Source organism: Xiphophorus hellerii, chromosome 10, assembly GCF_003331165.1.
Source record: "Xiphophorus hellerii strain 12219 chromosome 10, Xiphophorus_hellerii-4.1, whole genome shotgun sequence".
Taxonomy (NCBI): domain Eukaryota; kingdom Metazoa; phylum Chordata; class Actinopteri; order Cyprinodontiformes; family Poeciliidae; genus Xiphophorus; species Xiphophorus hellerii.
Window position 1 is genome coordinate 4753957 of NC_045681.1, and position 16741 is coordinate 4770697.

Genomic DNA, 16741 nt, shown 5'->3' on the forward strand with positions numbered 1-16741 from the left:
TGTCGAGGGAGGGTTTAATATTTCTCCTGGTTAATTTTCTTGTTTTTTTTTCTCTGTTTTTGTAGATTAATGTTTCATATCAGTGTTGGATCTGAAACAATCGAAAACAATACATCAATGCTGCAAAACTCCTTATCTTTGTCTTTGATGATTTCCCAGAAGTGTGATGCAAAAACAACAACAAAAAAACAGACACTGAGTAAAAAAAAATCAAAGCCATTATATCATTTTAATTCCAAATTTTATTTAAAGAATGCCGTGACAGTAAAGTAGTTTATTTTCTGATAATAAATATTTCTCACTTTTCAACAGCTATTTTTTTTAATGTTTTGAAGCAATAATTACCTCAGGTTTACTTCTGCTGCACCAACACTAGGGGGCACTAATCAGCCGTAAACAGCTGGCGACAGTAAGCTGTAATTTCTTAGTTGTGCAGTAGCCTGAACTTATCTGCTGGATATAATTAAAGAAAATAAATAAATTCATAAATGGAAAAGGCCCTACGTAAATTTTCCGCGCACTACTTTTAGTGTCTGAATGGATGAAGGTGTATAACAAAAGGATGCCACTAGAACGCCGCTGTGCCATAAGTGCGCACTAAACTGTTCCTCTTGCTCACTGGAGCAAGAATACCGTGGTATTCAAACTGTATTTGAATACCACTCACAGCTTTGGTTTTCAGCCCCAAGCCCTTCCCTCAGAGGAGGAAGAAACACAAAGTTGGCACTTGGAAGAGACCTCTCTGCGTAAAAAGGAGCGAGCCTGGATCGTGCGTTGCGCAGAATCGCTGCTCGCTTACGATTAAATTTACAGAAGAGAGGCGCATCTCCACCTCACAGGATGCGAGAATAGCGCGCTGAATGGTGCTGCATGGTTTTGGGCACCGAGGACGAAAAGTTGCACAAAAAGCCCAGTCCTGCGCCAGGAGAATCCCGCTGTTTTCAGTTAGGCGAGTGGCACGATGTCGGCTCTACGGAGGAAATTCGGCGAGGACTATCAGGTGGTGAACACCAGCAGGAGCATGACTTTTTCTGCGCCGGCAAAGAGGAAGCGGCAGCGCTTCGTGGAGAAGAACGGCCGCTGCAACGTCCAGCACGGTAACCTTGGCGGGGAGACCAGCAGGTACCTGTCCGACCTCTTCACCACGCTGGTGGATCTCAAGTGGCGGTGGAACCTGCTCATCTTCATCCTCACTTACACGGTGGCGTGGCTGGTCATGGCTTCTATGTGGTGGGTGATCGCGTATATCCGCGGGGATCTGAGCACCACCGGCCACGACCCGTCCTACACGCCGTGCGTCGCCAACGTCTACAACTTTCCCTCCGCGTTCCTGTTCTTCATCGAGACCGAGGCGACAATCGGCTACGGCTCCCGCTACATCACCGAAAAGTGCCCGGAGGGCATCATCCTCTTCCTCTTCCAGTCCCTGCTGGGCTCCATCGTGGACGCCTTCCTCATCGGCTGCATGTTCATCAAGATGTCGCAGCCGAAGAAGCGCGCGGAGACGCTCATGTTCAGCCAGGACGCGGTCATTTCGCAGCGGGACGGAAAGTTGTGCCTCATGTTTCGCGTGGGGAACCTGCGGAACAGCCACATGGTCTCCGCGCAGATCAGGTGCAAACTCATCAAGGTAGGCTGAGGCCGGAGTCCAAGGTGCTCCTTTATGCGCAATCCTAACTCTGGAGAGGTCATTATCAGAAGCAGACTAATTGTCTGTCACTTCATTTGCTGTGAGTGCTCATTAGACTCTCAGTGGACGCCACAAGTCATGCATTCAATTTCTATTCAGCTTTAAAAAATTGACGAAATTCCCCGTAGGTCTATAATTTTATCATTAGATATATGTTAATGGCTCACCATTCTAGCCCCTGAAGATCTGCTTCGGAGCTGAATTAATCACTGCGTTGTGCAGCTTTTCTTCCTCTTTGTTCCAGAACTGCTGAGTGTGCTGCCTGATGGAGTCAGGGTCATCAGAAACAATGTCCCCCACATTAGGTGTCAGGGCTTTACACTAGCTTGCAAAATTATTCTTTCCACATTTCCTCATATTAAAAGTACAAATTTTAGTTTATTTGGTGGGGATTTTTTTTAAAGGCCACCACGAAGCTGCTCATAATTGAAGGAAAATTACATGTTCTCCAAAGGTTTTACAAATCTGCAAATTGTTGCAATTCCATGGAGATGATATGTTGACATTGATTTTAAAAAATGTACTCCCAGATTCTCAATCAGATTTAGGTCTGGACTTTGACTGGACCATTATAACACTGAGAAATGCTTGAATCTACATCATTTCATCGCAGCGCTAGCTGCATTGTTGAGACATGTTGTACTGCTGGAAGGTGAACCTCTCCCAAGAAAAAAAAAGACTTTCCCAGGCCTAATTATTTTGCAGTTTCAGATAGGATTCCACCTAGGATTCCCCAGTATTTAGCTGTATCTATATTACGCTAACTCTGACTGACTTCACCATGGCTTTTGCAGCCATGGTGACTGATCTTTGCAGCTGCAAGTAGGGCTGCATTCAATTTGCAGTCCTAAAAAAATCTAATACAGAATGTTGATACATGTTACAATGATTATATGACTTGTTTTCATTGTTAATGTCTTTGAGTTTATTGCAAACGTACACAACAGAAGTAAGTAGTTTATTAAGGAGAAATCCTTATTATAATTCCAACAACATAGTTTTATTGAAAAGCTTGCAGCATTTCAATAAAACTGAAATGCTGTTTCACAACAGAAATGTTGTGATGCATTGTTCAACCTCAGTTGTAATGTGAAAAAAAATGTGAAGAAGCTCAAAGTGCATAAATGCTTTTGCAAGGCACTCGATATCCGGGTGTCCACATCAGATAATTACACCCAAACTGTGACTTTTGATTAAAAGATTGGTTGAATCAGTATCTGTATACACTGGGCGAGTGGCAGTGAATGCAAACCTCTAGGTTATACTTTTTATTGAACATAAAGCCCTTGCACAGATCTGAAGCACAGAGAGCTGACAGTGAGAATGCATTTCATGAAACACTGTCAGTTCTAAAAAAAAAAAAAAAAAAAGCAAGAGGATAAAACCAAAGCTGAGGCGGCTTCTGGTGGCTGTGATAGAAGAGAGGAGGAACACATGACAAACAACTTCAAACTGACAAAAACAGACAAACTCCAGCAACAAAACAGGGTTTTTGCATCTTTTGCTGTCAGCGGGGAGATGTGTTTCACATTTCTCCACAGTAATATTTTGTATTTGTGCTAAAAAAGTGAAGTCTCTGCACCAAAATATCACACGGCACGGACTTCCAACGTAGCTCCACTGTTCAAACCGCTAAAAGATGTCTGCATTACTGTGTATCTGTGACAGGTAGAGCTGGTGGTGCGTTCACAGTCGCTGCGATTTAATCTGATGTGACAGGCTACATTCTCCACGTCGAAGGGAGAGTTTTCAGTTAGAAGTGCTCCCACAGGATTTAAAGTTTATTCTCTGTAGAGCTTAGATGATATAATTCATACACCAGTACTTCTTGTCACTGCAGATTTAGACGCTTTGATTAGTTAACTGTTTATGGTTATGGTATCAGCTTCTTCTGAGATGACTTACATTTCATTTTGTTATCATTTCTTCTCTAATTAATAGCCTGGAAAGGCGAAGAAAAATATGGTCTCTTGATTGCACTCAACAACCCATCAAAGAGGGACTAATCAGGGGGAAACATGCACAATCATCACCTTTTCTTCCTCCACAGAGGACAGTAGTAAGTCTTGGACTGTTTTATGTTCTGCTATCATTCTCTCTAACTCAGTTTGTTACTGTTTTAAACAGCAAACACAGAATCATACATCATGGTGACATTATCTCTGTGGATTTACTATGTAAGAAGACTGATGGGACAGTTTTAGCCTTTGTTTTCATCATCAGCAGAACTCTTATTACAACAGCTGCCGTATTATTAGACTCACAAGCAGCGATCTCCATCTACTTCATCTTCCCTTTACCTTTTAGCGTTAATAAACCTGTATGATAAATTACTGTAGGAACTTTAATTGTTGCTTCTTTTTGTTCTCCCTAACTTTACTCTAGTTTAAAATGCCCTTGGCATTCTTTCAGATACAGATTTGTTAGATATATATGAAGCATTTTTTAGGGATTCAAGCCAGTAATTAGATCATGATCTTTTATGTGGTCATTAAATTATCCTTTTGAGCCAATTTATGTGTTTAAATATCACTATGTAAATTACATCCTGAGGCACTACATTTGGTAGTGCCTACAGGACAACCTGTAAAAAAATTCCAAATGTGTTATCCTCATCTTTTTTATAGTACTTTTTTTTATCCGCACAGCCATAAAACTCTGTGATTCTGCAGTTTTAAACGTGTGTAGCATTAAGGTGAATCATCTTCAGATTAAAGTCTAAGAAACCACAAAGCTGTCCCTGAACGAGTGCTCTGCAGTCACATCTGTATTCGAACCGCACCAAAATTCACTTTTTGGTCTACATTAGAGTTCAGTTTCACATATACAATTCCACCCAAACAAACCGGACTTTCTAGGTAAACGAAGTAGAGTTTGATTAAAGCGGAAAAACAGGTGTGAATGCAACATCAGTGCAGGGACAGGTTAAAAAACAATACCTCAAAATTTGAACATCTCACTGACGTTCATCATCTGACTATGAGAAGAGTTTGCCACAACTGCAAAGTTTCCAAGACATGGACCTAAACTTAGAGGTTGGGCAAGTAAATCATTAGTAAGAGAAGCAGCTAAGAAGCTGAACAACAACTATTACTTCTGTACAAATCTGATTTGTATAGTTATAAGAATAAAGCCATAAGTAACCTTTTTTTAATTTGCTACAAATTCTCCAGGAAAGAAACAAGGGGAAGAGGGTGCTCTTGTCTTTTTTGGCCAATACTGTAAATGTTATGTGTGGTGGCAAACTACAATTAGACGTCGACCTTGACTGACCTTCTTGCAAAGTAACACATGGAGGTGGCAGTACTGAAAATGTTGGAAGCAAGAATATCCAAAGTTTTAGTCACTATATGTGAATGTCACTGCAAACCCGACATTCACTAAACAGTTTGCAGCAGTGACTCCAGCAAAGTAGAAAGTATTGTATCTCAAAGACTGCAGACCAATGCTGGCCTCACTTTTCAGATTTCATTTATAAAAAACTGAGACGACCATGAATAATTTCCCTTTGAGTTCACAATGATCCATGATTTTATACTGGTACATCATGTAACACCCCAATAAAACTTCACTGAAGTCTGTGGTTGTAAAAGATCAGAATTCACCACCAGGAAGTACTACACAATCACTTTTAGAAACAGTGCATTAGTTTGTGGTCTGGTAACATTCTTTTCAAACTGTATTGCAGAAATAAGAGCTGCTGCAGCATTCTCAGTGAATGCTGCCTAACTGCTGCATGACCCGGTTGTTTACAGAGGAATTTAGGCTCAGGCACAGGCTGTAAATTCCTGAGAGGCCTGGATACTATGAATTTCTGCTAAAAAAAAAATAGATGAACACATTTTAGTACAACATATATTTCTAAACCCATACTACCATTAGTGAAAGGAGAAATAAATATTCCTGTTTCTGATGCATCTGCTATTGATGGGCGTTGAAGTTAGCCTTGATCTAATTAATTTTATCTGAATAACATTATGAAAATTTTAATTAACTCCTGCAGAACAACCCGATATTGCTGCGGTTAGTATTTCTGCCTGACTGAGAAATAATATTACTGGTTCAAATCTTTGCTTTCTATGTGCAGCCAGCACCATCTCTGACTCCTTGAAAAACACCCATGATGATTAGCTGTTCATTCTATAGAACAACTGGTATTAAGTATGTTCATACATGGTTGTGCAGTCCGAGCTTCAACAGTATTGATGACCTTCATATCATTAATTATACAAAGCTTATTGAAAATTAATGATTAAAAAATCCTATAGAACTCTAAAAAAATGTCACTGAGTAATTGTCCTTCGTTACCCATCCTGTGCTTTCCTGTAGTATGTTCTACATTATTAATACAAAGATGATAAAAGAAAAAAAAATCTAACTTTGAAAGTGGACACCTCTCCTTAGAGTCTTCCTTTCTAGTAAATTATATTTTATCCCTAATTCATCTTAAAAAAAAACTCCACAAATAGAAGTTACAGTTTATGCTAGATCTTTGTATTTTGTAAGGTCTTGTGACAGATGGCTTTTACTTACTGGTTGTTAGACAGGGAAGGTGAAGAGAGTAGGGGCCAAGCACTGGGAGTCAGTCCTGGTAAAGCTATGTTGAGGAATGACAGCTTCAGCGCATTCAGTTTACACACTGAGCCACGCAGCAGCACTCTGTCTGCTTTCTAACTGTTTCAGCGAAACCATGTCATGTAAATCAGGTAGGCAAGACAGAAAGGTCTAAACTGTTTAGTTTAAACAAGCTGCTACTATTTTTATGGAGAAGATGTCCATCAAAGGTAGCTTGATCTAAACAATTTTTATGCAAACAGAAACTTATTCTGAACCGTGATCAAAGTAGCCTCGTGCTTCCACAGTTTACTCATTTTTAATTCTGAACACCCCCAACAACGTGGGAAGGGTACATGCTGGGATCATATTGAAACACTATAAACATAGATTATCGCTCATTTTGAATGTAAAAAATATTTTAAGGACTAAATTGACAAGAATGTATTACCTCAACCGAAAAGAATAGGGATGGTCGTGTCTTTTAAGTGTGAATTAATTTGAATTAAAAAATATTTTATGTTAATTAGATTCTAATTTTTAAGTAATTTAATTACCAGCAGAAACGCAGAGAGAATGTTCCATGCTTTTCCTTGCGTAGGATCTTAAAAGAGATAAAAGTCCTTGAATCTTCATTAATATTGATGCTGCTATTGTTAATAAAACAGCAGAATGCAGAGGTGCATTGAGCTGTGCAGCATTAGTGGGATATGCTTTAAAACAATGTCTGCTGTTAGACCCCTGCATGGAAGAAGAGACAGAGGAGAAAGGCAGTAAGCAGTGGCAAACAGAACTAAAATCCAGAGAAAGAGAGTGACAGCTGGGTGGTGCTCATCAGTGTCAGCAGAAGCTCTCTCAGTGGGTTGCAAAGGCAGCAGGAGATGGGAGACAGACATGCAGGAAGACAAGTCCACATTACTTGCAACATCTGGCACTGCCAAACACAGGAGGACAACGAGAAAAAGCAGGGAAAAAAACACCTACACATGACCAGGCTTCAGTCTCACTTAGGAAATGTTGTAAATGACGTCTCAGATGAGACGTGAACATTTGATTTATGTCCTCGAAGCCGAGCTATAAATCTGTTGACTAAACGTCAGCGGGTTTCCAATGTCAAAGCCAAGGACGAATCTGAAGCAACACACTTCTTTAGCTTTTGATGGTTCTTTACATCATAACGCGTCAGCACTCAGGACCACTGGTACTTTGTTCCAGGTGGAAGTGAGTCACCGGGGATTGGCTCTGGTTGTGCTCAACTTGACTCTCAGGTGGCCCAGTAAATTAAACACTCCCTCCATATCAGGAGCTCTTTCAGAGGCCATTAATTCCTCCCCCTGTGGCACTGAGTGTTTAGCAGCAGGAGGAGAACACATGAGGCTTTCACCTTGTTAGACCTTTCAGTGTCAAATATATTTATCCTTCCTTAGCAGAACTGTATGGTTATAATTTAGCCACAGTACTTTAGTGTAAGTCAGTGCATCTAAAATAAAAGATTTTAGATATGACATCTAGGGAACTTGTTTTTCATTTTCATTAATTTTCAGTGTAGATTATTGAAAACATATAATGTGTAACAGATGTTGCTTTGAAAAGTGAATAAACTGGAACAGCACAGCTATCTGGTAGAGGAAGTTAGAAAAGTAGCATCAAAGTCATTCAGTATCAAAGTAATTTATTTATTTATTTTTAACCACAGCATCATTCATTCAGTCACTGTAAGAAGCATTGACGGTATCTGAGGTTTTTATTGAATTATTGAGCACATGTATTAAACAACAATAAATGTCAAAACTGAAACGTTTGAGCACAGTACTTTAGTGCATTGAGGTTTACAAGCATCTACATACAGCTCCCCATCCCCTAGGCAATGGCCCAGTCAATGTCTGAGCTCCAGACATTGACTAGACTATTGTAAAAATAATTATGATTTTTGTTTTTATTATTGTTCTGTTGGTTTACCAAATTACAGACAAGCTTTAGCAGAAGGACAAATAGCCTTATATTTTTTGGGGAATTATTTGGCACACAGTGTACATTTCTTGCTGAATAGAAAAATTGCCAAACATGTTCTTTCATCTTTGCAAAGGGCATTTTTCCAGAGTTTTGCTGATTTCTTCAGATAATGTTTTGTAAACCTGATTAGTGATTTATGCTTTTCCTTCCAAACTCTACAAATGACATCATGTGTCCCAGAAAAGACACTGCAACCCCTTACTGGCATGGGTGTGTTCTGTTGTTTTTTCTGGTTGTACTCAGTTTTAGTTAAAAAATTATATTAATCATGGCGTGAGTGCTCTGGAGAGCAGACACAGCTGCAGGATGTGGTCTGGAAGAATGTTTGCTTTTATTTTGTACGGTTGATTATCTTTATGAAAAATAAGAAAAGAGCATCCAAAAATGATCCTCAAATATTTTCAAATATTGTGAATTAAAATATTAGAATCTTACAAAGTCAACATCATCTGCACTTCCCTAAATAATTTGAAGGCATACACATTTTGATAAAAGCAAACTTCTAAATTTGAGGACAATTTTTTTAAATTATGAAAATTTCTTTCTTTGCTATGGGATTCAGAAAATATTAAGTATCTTGGTAATCATAACTGACATAAAACTGGAAAAAAATCACTCTGATTTAATATCAGACAATGAAAAAAAATGGCCATTTGTTTTGCACACACTTCATTAAATTATTTTTGCTTTAACTGAAGCTGTGCACTGCCTAATATAGTGATCTAAAACAATTTCTGAAATATACTTATCAATTACTTGGAGACATTTAACCTAAATTTTAACGACTACATTTTAAAGCAAGCCAAGCTCCAGAGATTAATGAATTTAGAAGCTTCACAGTAGCTAAAGACTTCACACTCACTCACAGATTTCCTCTCTGGAGAGTTTGCTCAGAGTGGAAGATTTACACATTAAATACTCCAGACTGGGCTTGTGTGTGACTGTCTGTGTCAGTTTTAAGAAGGATAGCATTGTTCTGCATCCAAAAACCGAGCCTGGAATATTTCCCCCCCACCCTCTGTACTGTCAGATACCAGATTTGAGCCATATCCTATATTTCCTAAAATAACACACCTTGGGGATTGATACACAATCAGATCATTGATTCTTGTGGCTTTTTCTAGCTTTTCTTAGCCTTGCATTAATCATATTAAGCAGCTGCCGGCCTTGCTTTCTGAGTTTCTGATCTAAATTTAGTGGACATGTAACATCGGCTGCATGTCTGCGCATTACTGAAGAAATAAACACTGATGCTGCATGATGGGTGACACTTTCCGTCATGAAGGCGAGCCAGGAATCTGTGGGCACAGACGTCTTCCCGTGAAATGTCACACCCTTCTGTCCTCAACATCACTGTGCATACAAATGACAGGCTGTTTGCCATCTGTGGACCAAGTGGCTACTTACTAAGGAAGCCAGAAAGACAAATAAAGTTAACATTGGGCAACAGGAAGAGGTTCTTGATGCTAGACAAGTAGCTAATCTCACACTGTTACAGACTCAAATTAGCATGTAACAGCAGAGGTCTCAGTTATTAGTACAATTATGTAAGTTCAGAATAAATCTGCTGACAATATTAAATACCAGACCTGTAAAAACTGTTGGTTGGTTGGTTGGATGGATGGATGGATGGATGGATGGATGGATGGATGGATGGATGGATGGATGGATGGATGGATGGATGGATGGATGGATGGATGGATGGATGGACAGGTGGTTGGTTGGTTCAACGGACAGTTGGTTGGTTAAATGAACTGAATGGACAGATACAGATACATAAAGGCCACACACATCTTGCTATTTATGTATTTTTAACTCATGACATGAATTAGCAGTAAATAGATGTGATTGTTTATCGTCTCATACTTCTGTCATTTAGTCAGAATATCTTTCTTGACAAATTAATTTGTCGCTGAAGTCACAACATAGGCTTATAATGTGGTCTAATGTTTGAGGGAGAGATGGAAAACAAGGAAGACTAATGTTTTCACACCTTTATTAACACTGAAAAACTGTCAATCATCGACGGCAAAGCTTTACTGCTGCTGCAGCTCCTGGATGAATTGTTAAACTAGTGTAGCATAGTCCATCCACTTCTTTCAACAAAAAGATTTTGTTGCCTTATCCAATGAAACCCCAGATTAGATGTGATGTTTCTCAATTTATGAATGTTGTTTGCCTGTCAAAGCTAACTGAGTGCAGGGAAATTCTGTCTTTTTCCTCTTTATTTTCATCCTCCTCTTCAGTAAGAGGGTTGTGATGGAAACAATCCCAGACAGCTGCAGCGTCTTTACGTTTATTGGCGTCATGCCATCTGCTACTGAACAATAAAATAACTTCCTGCACAATTCGTCTCTGTCCCTAAATACAGCAGGAAATTACCCTTTCATAGCAATTACATGCAGCCTTTAACACTTCCCTCCTCACCTGTCAGTGAAGGTAAAAATATGAATAAATAGAATAAAATACAGGCATGCAGCAAAACAGTTGGAAGTAGCTTTGAATAAAAACTGTCCCCAAAAGTGTTGTTGTTTACCAGACATTGTCTGTCTGTCAGAGTAGCCTTGAATTGTGAATAGCTGTCACCCATAGGCTTATAAAACAAAGAAAGCAAAGGAAGTGCCTTGAATTTTTAATTTTGGAAGAGCTCATTCAACCGTCTTTAAGGCCTCTTATGTGTTCCCCTCATCTGTGAGGTCTCATTAGGACTTAAAATGATGTTATTTAAATCACTGTTGTAAATCAGAAGCTTGTAGCAGGAGACGGTTAGATGCTGGCACAGATCTTAGCGGGAGCTAACATCCATAGTCTTCCTTCTCTCTGGGGTACAGCCAATCAGTGCGAAGGAAAATAAATGGAACTTCTGAATCGGTCGCTTTGCAAAAAGCATTTTGCTTTGATATTTCAGCTTCCCTGTCTGCATTTTCTTCTGTATATGTTAGATATGCTGCACAAAAATAACCCTAAACAGGGAAATTTTCCTCAAATAATTTGGCATTACATTCCACAGAAAAATCCATGAATAGGTGAATGTGCAAACACTGAAATAAGTATGTGGGGATCCACTTCTTTGTGTAAAAACATTGATGTAGAATATTTCTGACATCAGGAATTTTAATTAATGCTTAGGTTTTAACTTCATGTTGGGATTTTCCATGAATATTATCAACATTCACCCTTTTCATAAAACTTGAATTTGGCTGGTGTAGCCAAGAGCCGATAATTAAGTTCTTGTCTTATGATTACCATAAATGCCAAATTAATTGCAGTCTTTTAACTAGTTCTTTTTTTTTAAAGGAAAGTAACAATACAACAAAAAACAAATACTTATGTCATGGCGGCTTATATAGCTAAATTTTTGTCTCGTTCAACTAAAACTAATTTCTCTTTGTAAAGCAAAAACTCATACGAAAGTTGTAGCGATATTTATGTTCATGATGAGTATCTGTACATCTTACCCAAATTGTGTGTTCAATCAGCTAATTTCTGGTGACATTTACTGCTGTCTGACTAATCCTAAAAAAAGAAATATCTCTTGGCAAACAAAAATGTCAATTCTACTCCCAAACGTGTGAATCATTTGTGCTTCCAGTCTAGACAGACCCCAGAGGGAGAGTTTCTGCCTCTGGACCAGTGCGAGCTGGACGTGGGTTTTGGCACGGGAGCGGACCAGCTTTTCTTGGTGTCACCTCTCACCATCTGCCATGAGATCAACACCAACAGCCCGTTCTTTGATCTCTCCCAGCGCTCGCTCATGAACGAGCAGTTTGAGATAGTAGTTATTCTAGAGGGCATTGTCGAAACCACAGGTGAGAGCGAAATCTTACATTCACATTTCTGTGTTCTTTGCTGTAACATTTGGATAGCCGCTCCTGGTGCCTAATCTTTTGTTTCATCGTCTTTTAGCCTGTGGCACAGATCCCTTTCTCAGTTATATGAAATATTGAACAGAATGTTTAATTTTCATGGTTTTAATTATTCAGTAGCACAAGCTTTTATCCATCATGGCTGTATTTTCCATGTCTTCTCCCTGAAGCAGTTCACTACTATTCATTTCTCCTTGTTTTTTGCTCTCACTACTTATGTACTTTTCTTGGGCTCTTTTCTGTACTTTCATCTTTTCCTGTTTACTTTTGAAAACGTCCCTTTCTCTGTAACTTCTCTTTGTAGGTATGACATGCCAAGCGAGAACATCTTACACAGAGGATGAAGTGCTGTGGGGCCATCGATTCCTTCCTGTCATGTCTCTGGAAGAAGGTTTCTTCAGAGTGGACTACTCCCAGTTCCACAACACCTTTGAGGTTCCCACGCCTCCCTACAGTGTCAAAGAGCAGGAGGAGAAGTCTTCTCTGACGTCCCCGAATCCCGTAGCCATTGCTCCCACTCTCCCCTCGCCTCTGCTGGGCAACAGAGTGGGCCGCCGGGAAAGGCTTCTCTCAGCCGACCATGCGGAGAACCTGGAGGATCAGGCCTCCAGGCTGCCCAGCAAGCTCCAGCGAATGAGTTCCACCAAGGAGGAGCACCTGTGGAGGGCGCTGAAGACGGGAACGGCCTTGCCCGGCGGTAAAGCCTACAGCACCGGAGACCTTTCGCTCAGCATCCAGCGGTTTAGGTCCAGCTCCATCCCAGCTGTGAAGCATGGACAGCCTGAGGAGCAAGTCAAGCTGCTGTCCCTTGATCTTGATGCTGACGAGGGGGATCCAGTGAAACACAGACAGCCAACAGCAATTAGCACTATCGGCGCTGCGACGCCAGCACCAGTCCCATTCCCCTCGATGGGGAGTCGGCCAGAGGACAATCTACCCCCAAAACTGCGCAAAATGAATGCTGACCGCTGATAAAAACTCAAAAAATCTCAAACAGGCTTCAAGGGCATTGCATAGAAACAAAGACTACTGTGACCTAGATTCCCCCCTGCAGTTTTTGTTCTTTACTGTTCACTTAATGCAATCTCTTTACTAAGCTGTCGATTGCTACAACTAGGACGATGCCAATAAGCCATCCATCCGCTCAAACTGTGAGTCAGTTTTGATAGATCACCATCTGTGCCCCCCACAGACTTCTAACACTTATCTGTGTGTGCTTGTTTTTTTTATTTCTACACAGTTACATCACATGTTCTCTGATCTTCATAAACTGCTGTATGTTTTTCTAACTAAAAAAGCAACAAAGGGACGAATAAATAAATAGAAATTACTATTTGCCAAATCTTCCCCCAAGCCACTGCTTTATCAGGCACAACTTAGGACAAAAAGGAACATGACAAAGTATTGAATAAGAAAAGTTTTTTTGTAATTTTGTAATAATAATTTACTATAATAATGTGGATTATTGTGGTGTATAATTTACACTATAATTTAATAGCGTAAATTATAGTGTAAATTTGACACTATAAGCTAGTGTATAAATTATTTGCAGTTGTTTTTTATATTACCTGGCTTTCTTTGTTTTGGTTTTTTTGTATTTAGCCATTAGCTATAGACTAACTCAGGATATGTAGCCATTACTAGTTGAACTCATGACTATTTAGGAGCTGCACAAGGAGAAACCAGGACTTTATTGGCAAATTGTTGGTTTAATTACAAACTAGTGATGAACAGGACTCAATGTGCTTGATCAGTTTGGTCTTTTCTACTCACTGGCCTGTGTAAAGGGCTAACATTTGTGCTGAATGGCTAAGCCTAAGTCTATGTTTGCTAGTGTTATGTTTAAAATTCTTGCAGAGTACAAAGGTTCTAGTATTTGCAGCTTTACTTCAAAAAATAAATTTAGCTATTGCTTAAAACTCTGCATGTGTCACTTGTTTCATGATCATAACCTTGCAATCTAAAACACATAGCATACGAAGGCTGCATTTATGCTAACATTAGCATAAATAGCTGGATAGCATAAAATGGGTCCTAAAGTCTCATCTTTTGTTTCAACACATTGTGTGTCATTATGGGACTTTTTCTGTTTTTTTTAACACTGTGAAAATTACACCCTGAGTGGTTATGACATACCATAAAACTCATAGCTCATAAACGCGTACCCTACTGTGACTCAGTGTGCACAAGTAAATAAAACTTAATGAAACCAGTCTGAGAACACACATCACCCAATCTTAATGTAGGAAACAAAAAATCAACTAGAATCAAATTGCATTTTGTTTTAAATAAGAAGAAAATCAGCTTGCCATAATCGCCGCAAACTGCACATGTACCACGTATCCTGGTGCTACATTGACTGAGGTGTGGTGTGACGGATTCATTAAGTTTACTAAATCAGATCATTTTACAGCTCCAGACCTTTAGGTTTCTTTAGGCAAGAAACCTAAAGAAAAACAATATGGATATGGTGAAAGCATTGGGGTACAATACTCATTGTTAATATAAAGATATTGTAAGCAACCACTGCACATTTATCAATGGTGGATATAATTTATACTTGGGACTTACATCTTCTGAGTTCCATTTCAGAAAAATTACTTGAAACGCCCAATGAACTGGGATATTTGACGTCCCTGAGCTACTTGCAGTCACAAAAAATGGCTGCCACACAAAAAATATAGTGAACTTTGCACAAATAAACAGTTTGATTTTTGTTTATTGTATCTCAATAATTCAGTGGCATTAATGTACACCCTCCTTTTGTGAACATGTTCTTTTAGAATATGAATGCACAGGCTGTAAAATGGAGAGGAATACAATATTATTGTTGTGTCTTGCTAATAGTCGTTAGTCTTGTCATAAAATCAAAGCTAAATGTATATAAAATATATTCTTTAATGGAGAGTTTATTTTGTCAGTCAGCTTTAATTAATTAATTAATTTATTTCAGTACTTATTTGAATTTGTTTATTCAATAATAATGGTGTTTAATTTTGCCACACTTTTTTTTTGTTAAACTACTCTACTTTATGTATGTCATGAACTTTTATTGTTTTAACTGAGGTTATTTTTATTTCATGTTATTATCTGTGTCGTGGGTCTGGTCAAGGAAAAATAAGTAAATAGAAAAAGAAATAAAATTGATTGACAAAATAAGCTCCACAATAAAAATATTTTTATTTATATTGACTTTTGTTTATTTTTTGTTTTTAAATGGGGGCCTTTATTTATTTGATGGAAAATTTTGAAAACATTTATCGCTAACAGTATTTATTTTGAATGAAGCAGCTCTTCATAATGTTGACCTTGCTTTTTAAATGTTTTTAAAATCAAGACTTTCACATTGTACAATCAAATAGCATTCAAAAGACATCATTAAAAGCTTTTTTAATGATGTATTTAAAATAGAGCTGAAACCTTAAATACTTTGATGGTTGTGATTTTTTTGTTGTTGTTTTATGTGTAAATTGAACACTTTTCCTACCAGTGGATTTCAGTGGTTTCAAAGCTTTTGGGTAAATGAACAAAAAAATATGTTGGCTTAGATCCTTTTAAACTTTGGCACTATTTTCTATACAGTATTTCTACAAACGCTATTCTATTTAGACATGATTTTGAGATATGTTTGGGTAACTTGTCAACAGTTAGCACAGTAAACAGTTCATCATGTGATCCGTCTCATTTTGGTTTGGTTCAAAACATACTGATAAAATATCAGGTCAAGTCATGATGATACAGTCAATGTATTTATTAACTTTTTCTACATATGTTATTATTCAAAGTCTTGACTTAATTTTGATGGTGAAGTACACCATCATGTTAGCATGTTAGAGTACATTTGGGGGAAATCAGTATCTAATCTATTGCTGATTTTCAAAGTTTGCTCAATTTCAAATAAAAGCATAGTCTCCACATTTTTTGTTATCTCATTTCGTTTAAAAAGACAGAATATCAATGAAAAAAATTCTAAAATAAATGTAATAAAGCAAAATAAATACTAAATCCTGTACAATCCAACCAGAATATTGGTCCCACAAATAGTTTTTTATTGCATCTAGATCAAGCTATGTATCATTTTTGACCATAACTTGATATGTGTATGAATGACACAAGTGGCCTATCTACCATGCCACTGATGGCTCAAATAGCTGAGACATTGGATCTGAACAAAACTGGAATGAGCTCCAAGAATATCAGCTAGAAGTTCATCAAGAAGGCGACAGCTACTGAAGCGATTATTGGGAAATGGAAGAAATATCAAATGAGAATCCATTGCCCTCAGTTTTTCTTCATGCAAGGTGCTGGCATACGGGATGAGAAAGTTCAATGTCTGCCATATTTAAACAAGAGGAGTTTGTTAATAATCTAAAGGTAGATGGGACCACAGTCCCTAAGAACACTGCAGCATGTGACGGGATTGAAATTTTGCAATCCCCTGCAACAGAAGCCACACATAGAGTACAGTCCCATCTCCATCTTAGGTTTCCCAATGAACATCAAAATGATTGAGAGAAAGCTTGGGAGAAAATCCTCTGGTAAGACACAGGAGCAAAACCTATGTTTGTTTTGTATCAACTTATGTTTGGAGGAAGATAAATGCTAAGAGTGATCTAAA

At 38.4% G+C, this 16741-nt stretch overlaps 1 protein-coding gene across 1 annotated transcript; it reads left to right on the top strand.

Annotated features, from left to right (window-relative positions):
- Positions 1-246: 246 nt before the first annotated feature.
- On the top strand, positions 247-15309 carry LOC116727529 (G protein-activated inward rectifier potassium channel 1-like). The gene is made up of 3 exons (XM_032575019.1): positions 247-1630; positions 11850-12066; positions 12428-15309. Exons 1-3 carry the CDS (start codon positions 962-964, stop codon positions 13093-13095), a joined length of 1554 nt encoding a protein of 517 aa, XP_032430910.1. The 5' UTR covers positions 247-961; the 3' UTR covers positions 13096-15309.
- Positions 15310-16741: the final 1432 nt, after the last annotated feature.

Excerpts from the sequence above, each read along its gene's own strand:
- LOC116727529 (XM_032575019.1), top strand. The coding sequence starts at position 962 with ATGTCGGCTCTACGGAGGAAATTCGGCGAGGACTATCAGGTGGTGAAC. Across the intron at positions 1,631-11,849 it reads TCAGGTGCAAACTCATCAAG|TCTAGACAGACCCCAGAGGG; the intron begins GTAGGCTGAGGC and ends TTGTGCTTCCAG. Across the intron at positions 12,067-12,427 it reads GGGCATTGTCGAAACCACAG|GTATGACATGCCAAGCGAGA; the intron begins GTGAGAGCGAAA and ends TTCTCTTTGTAG.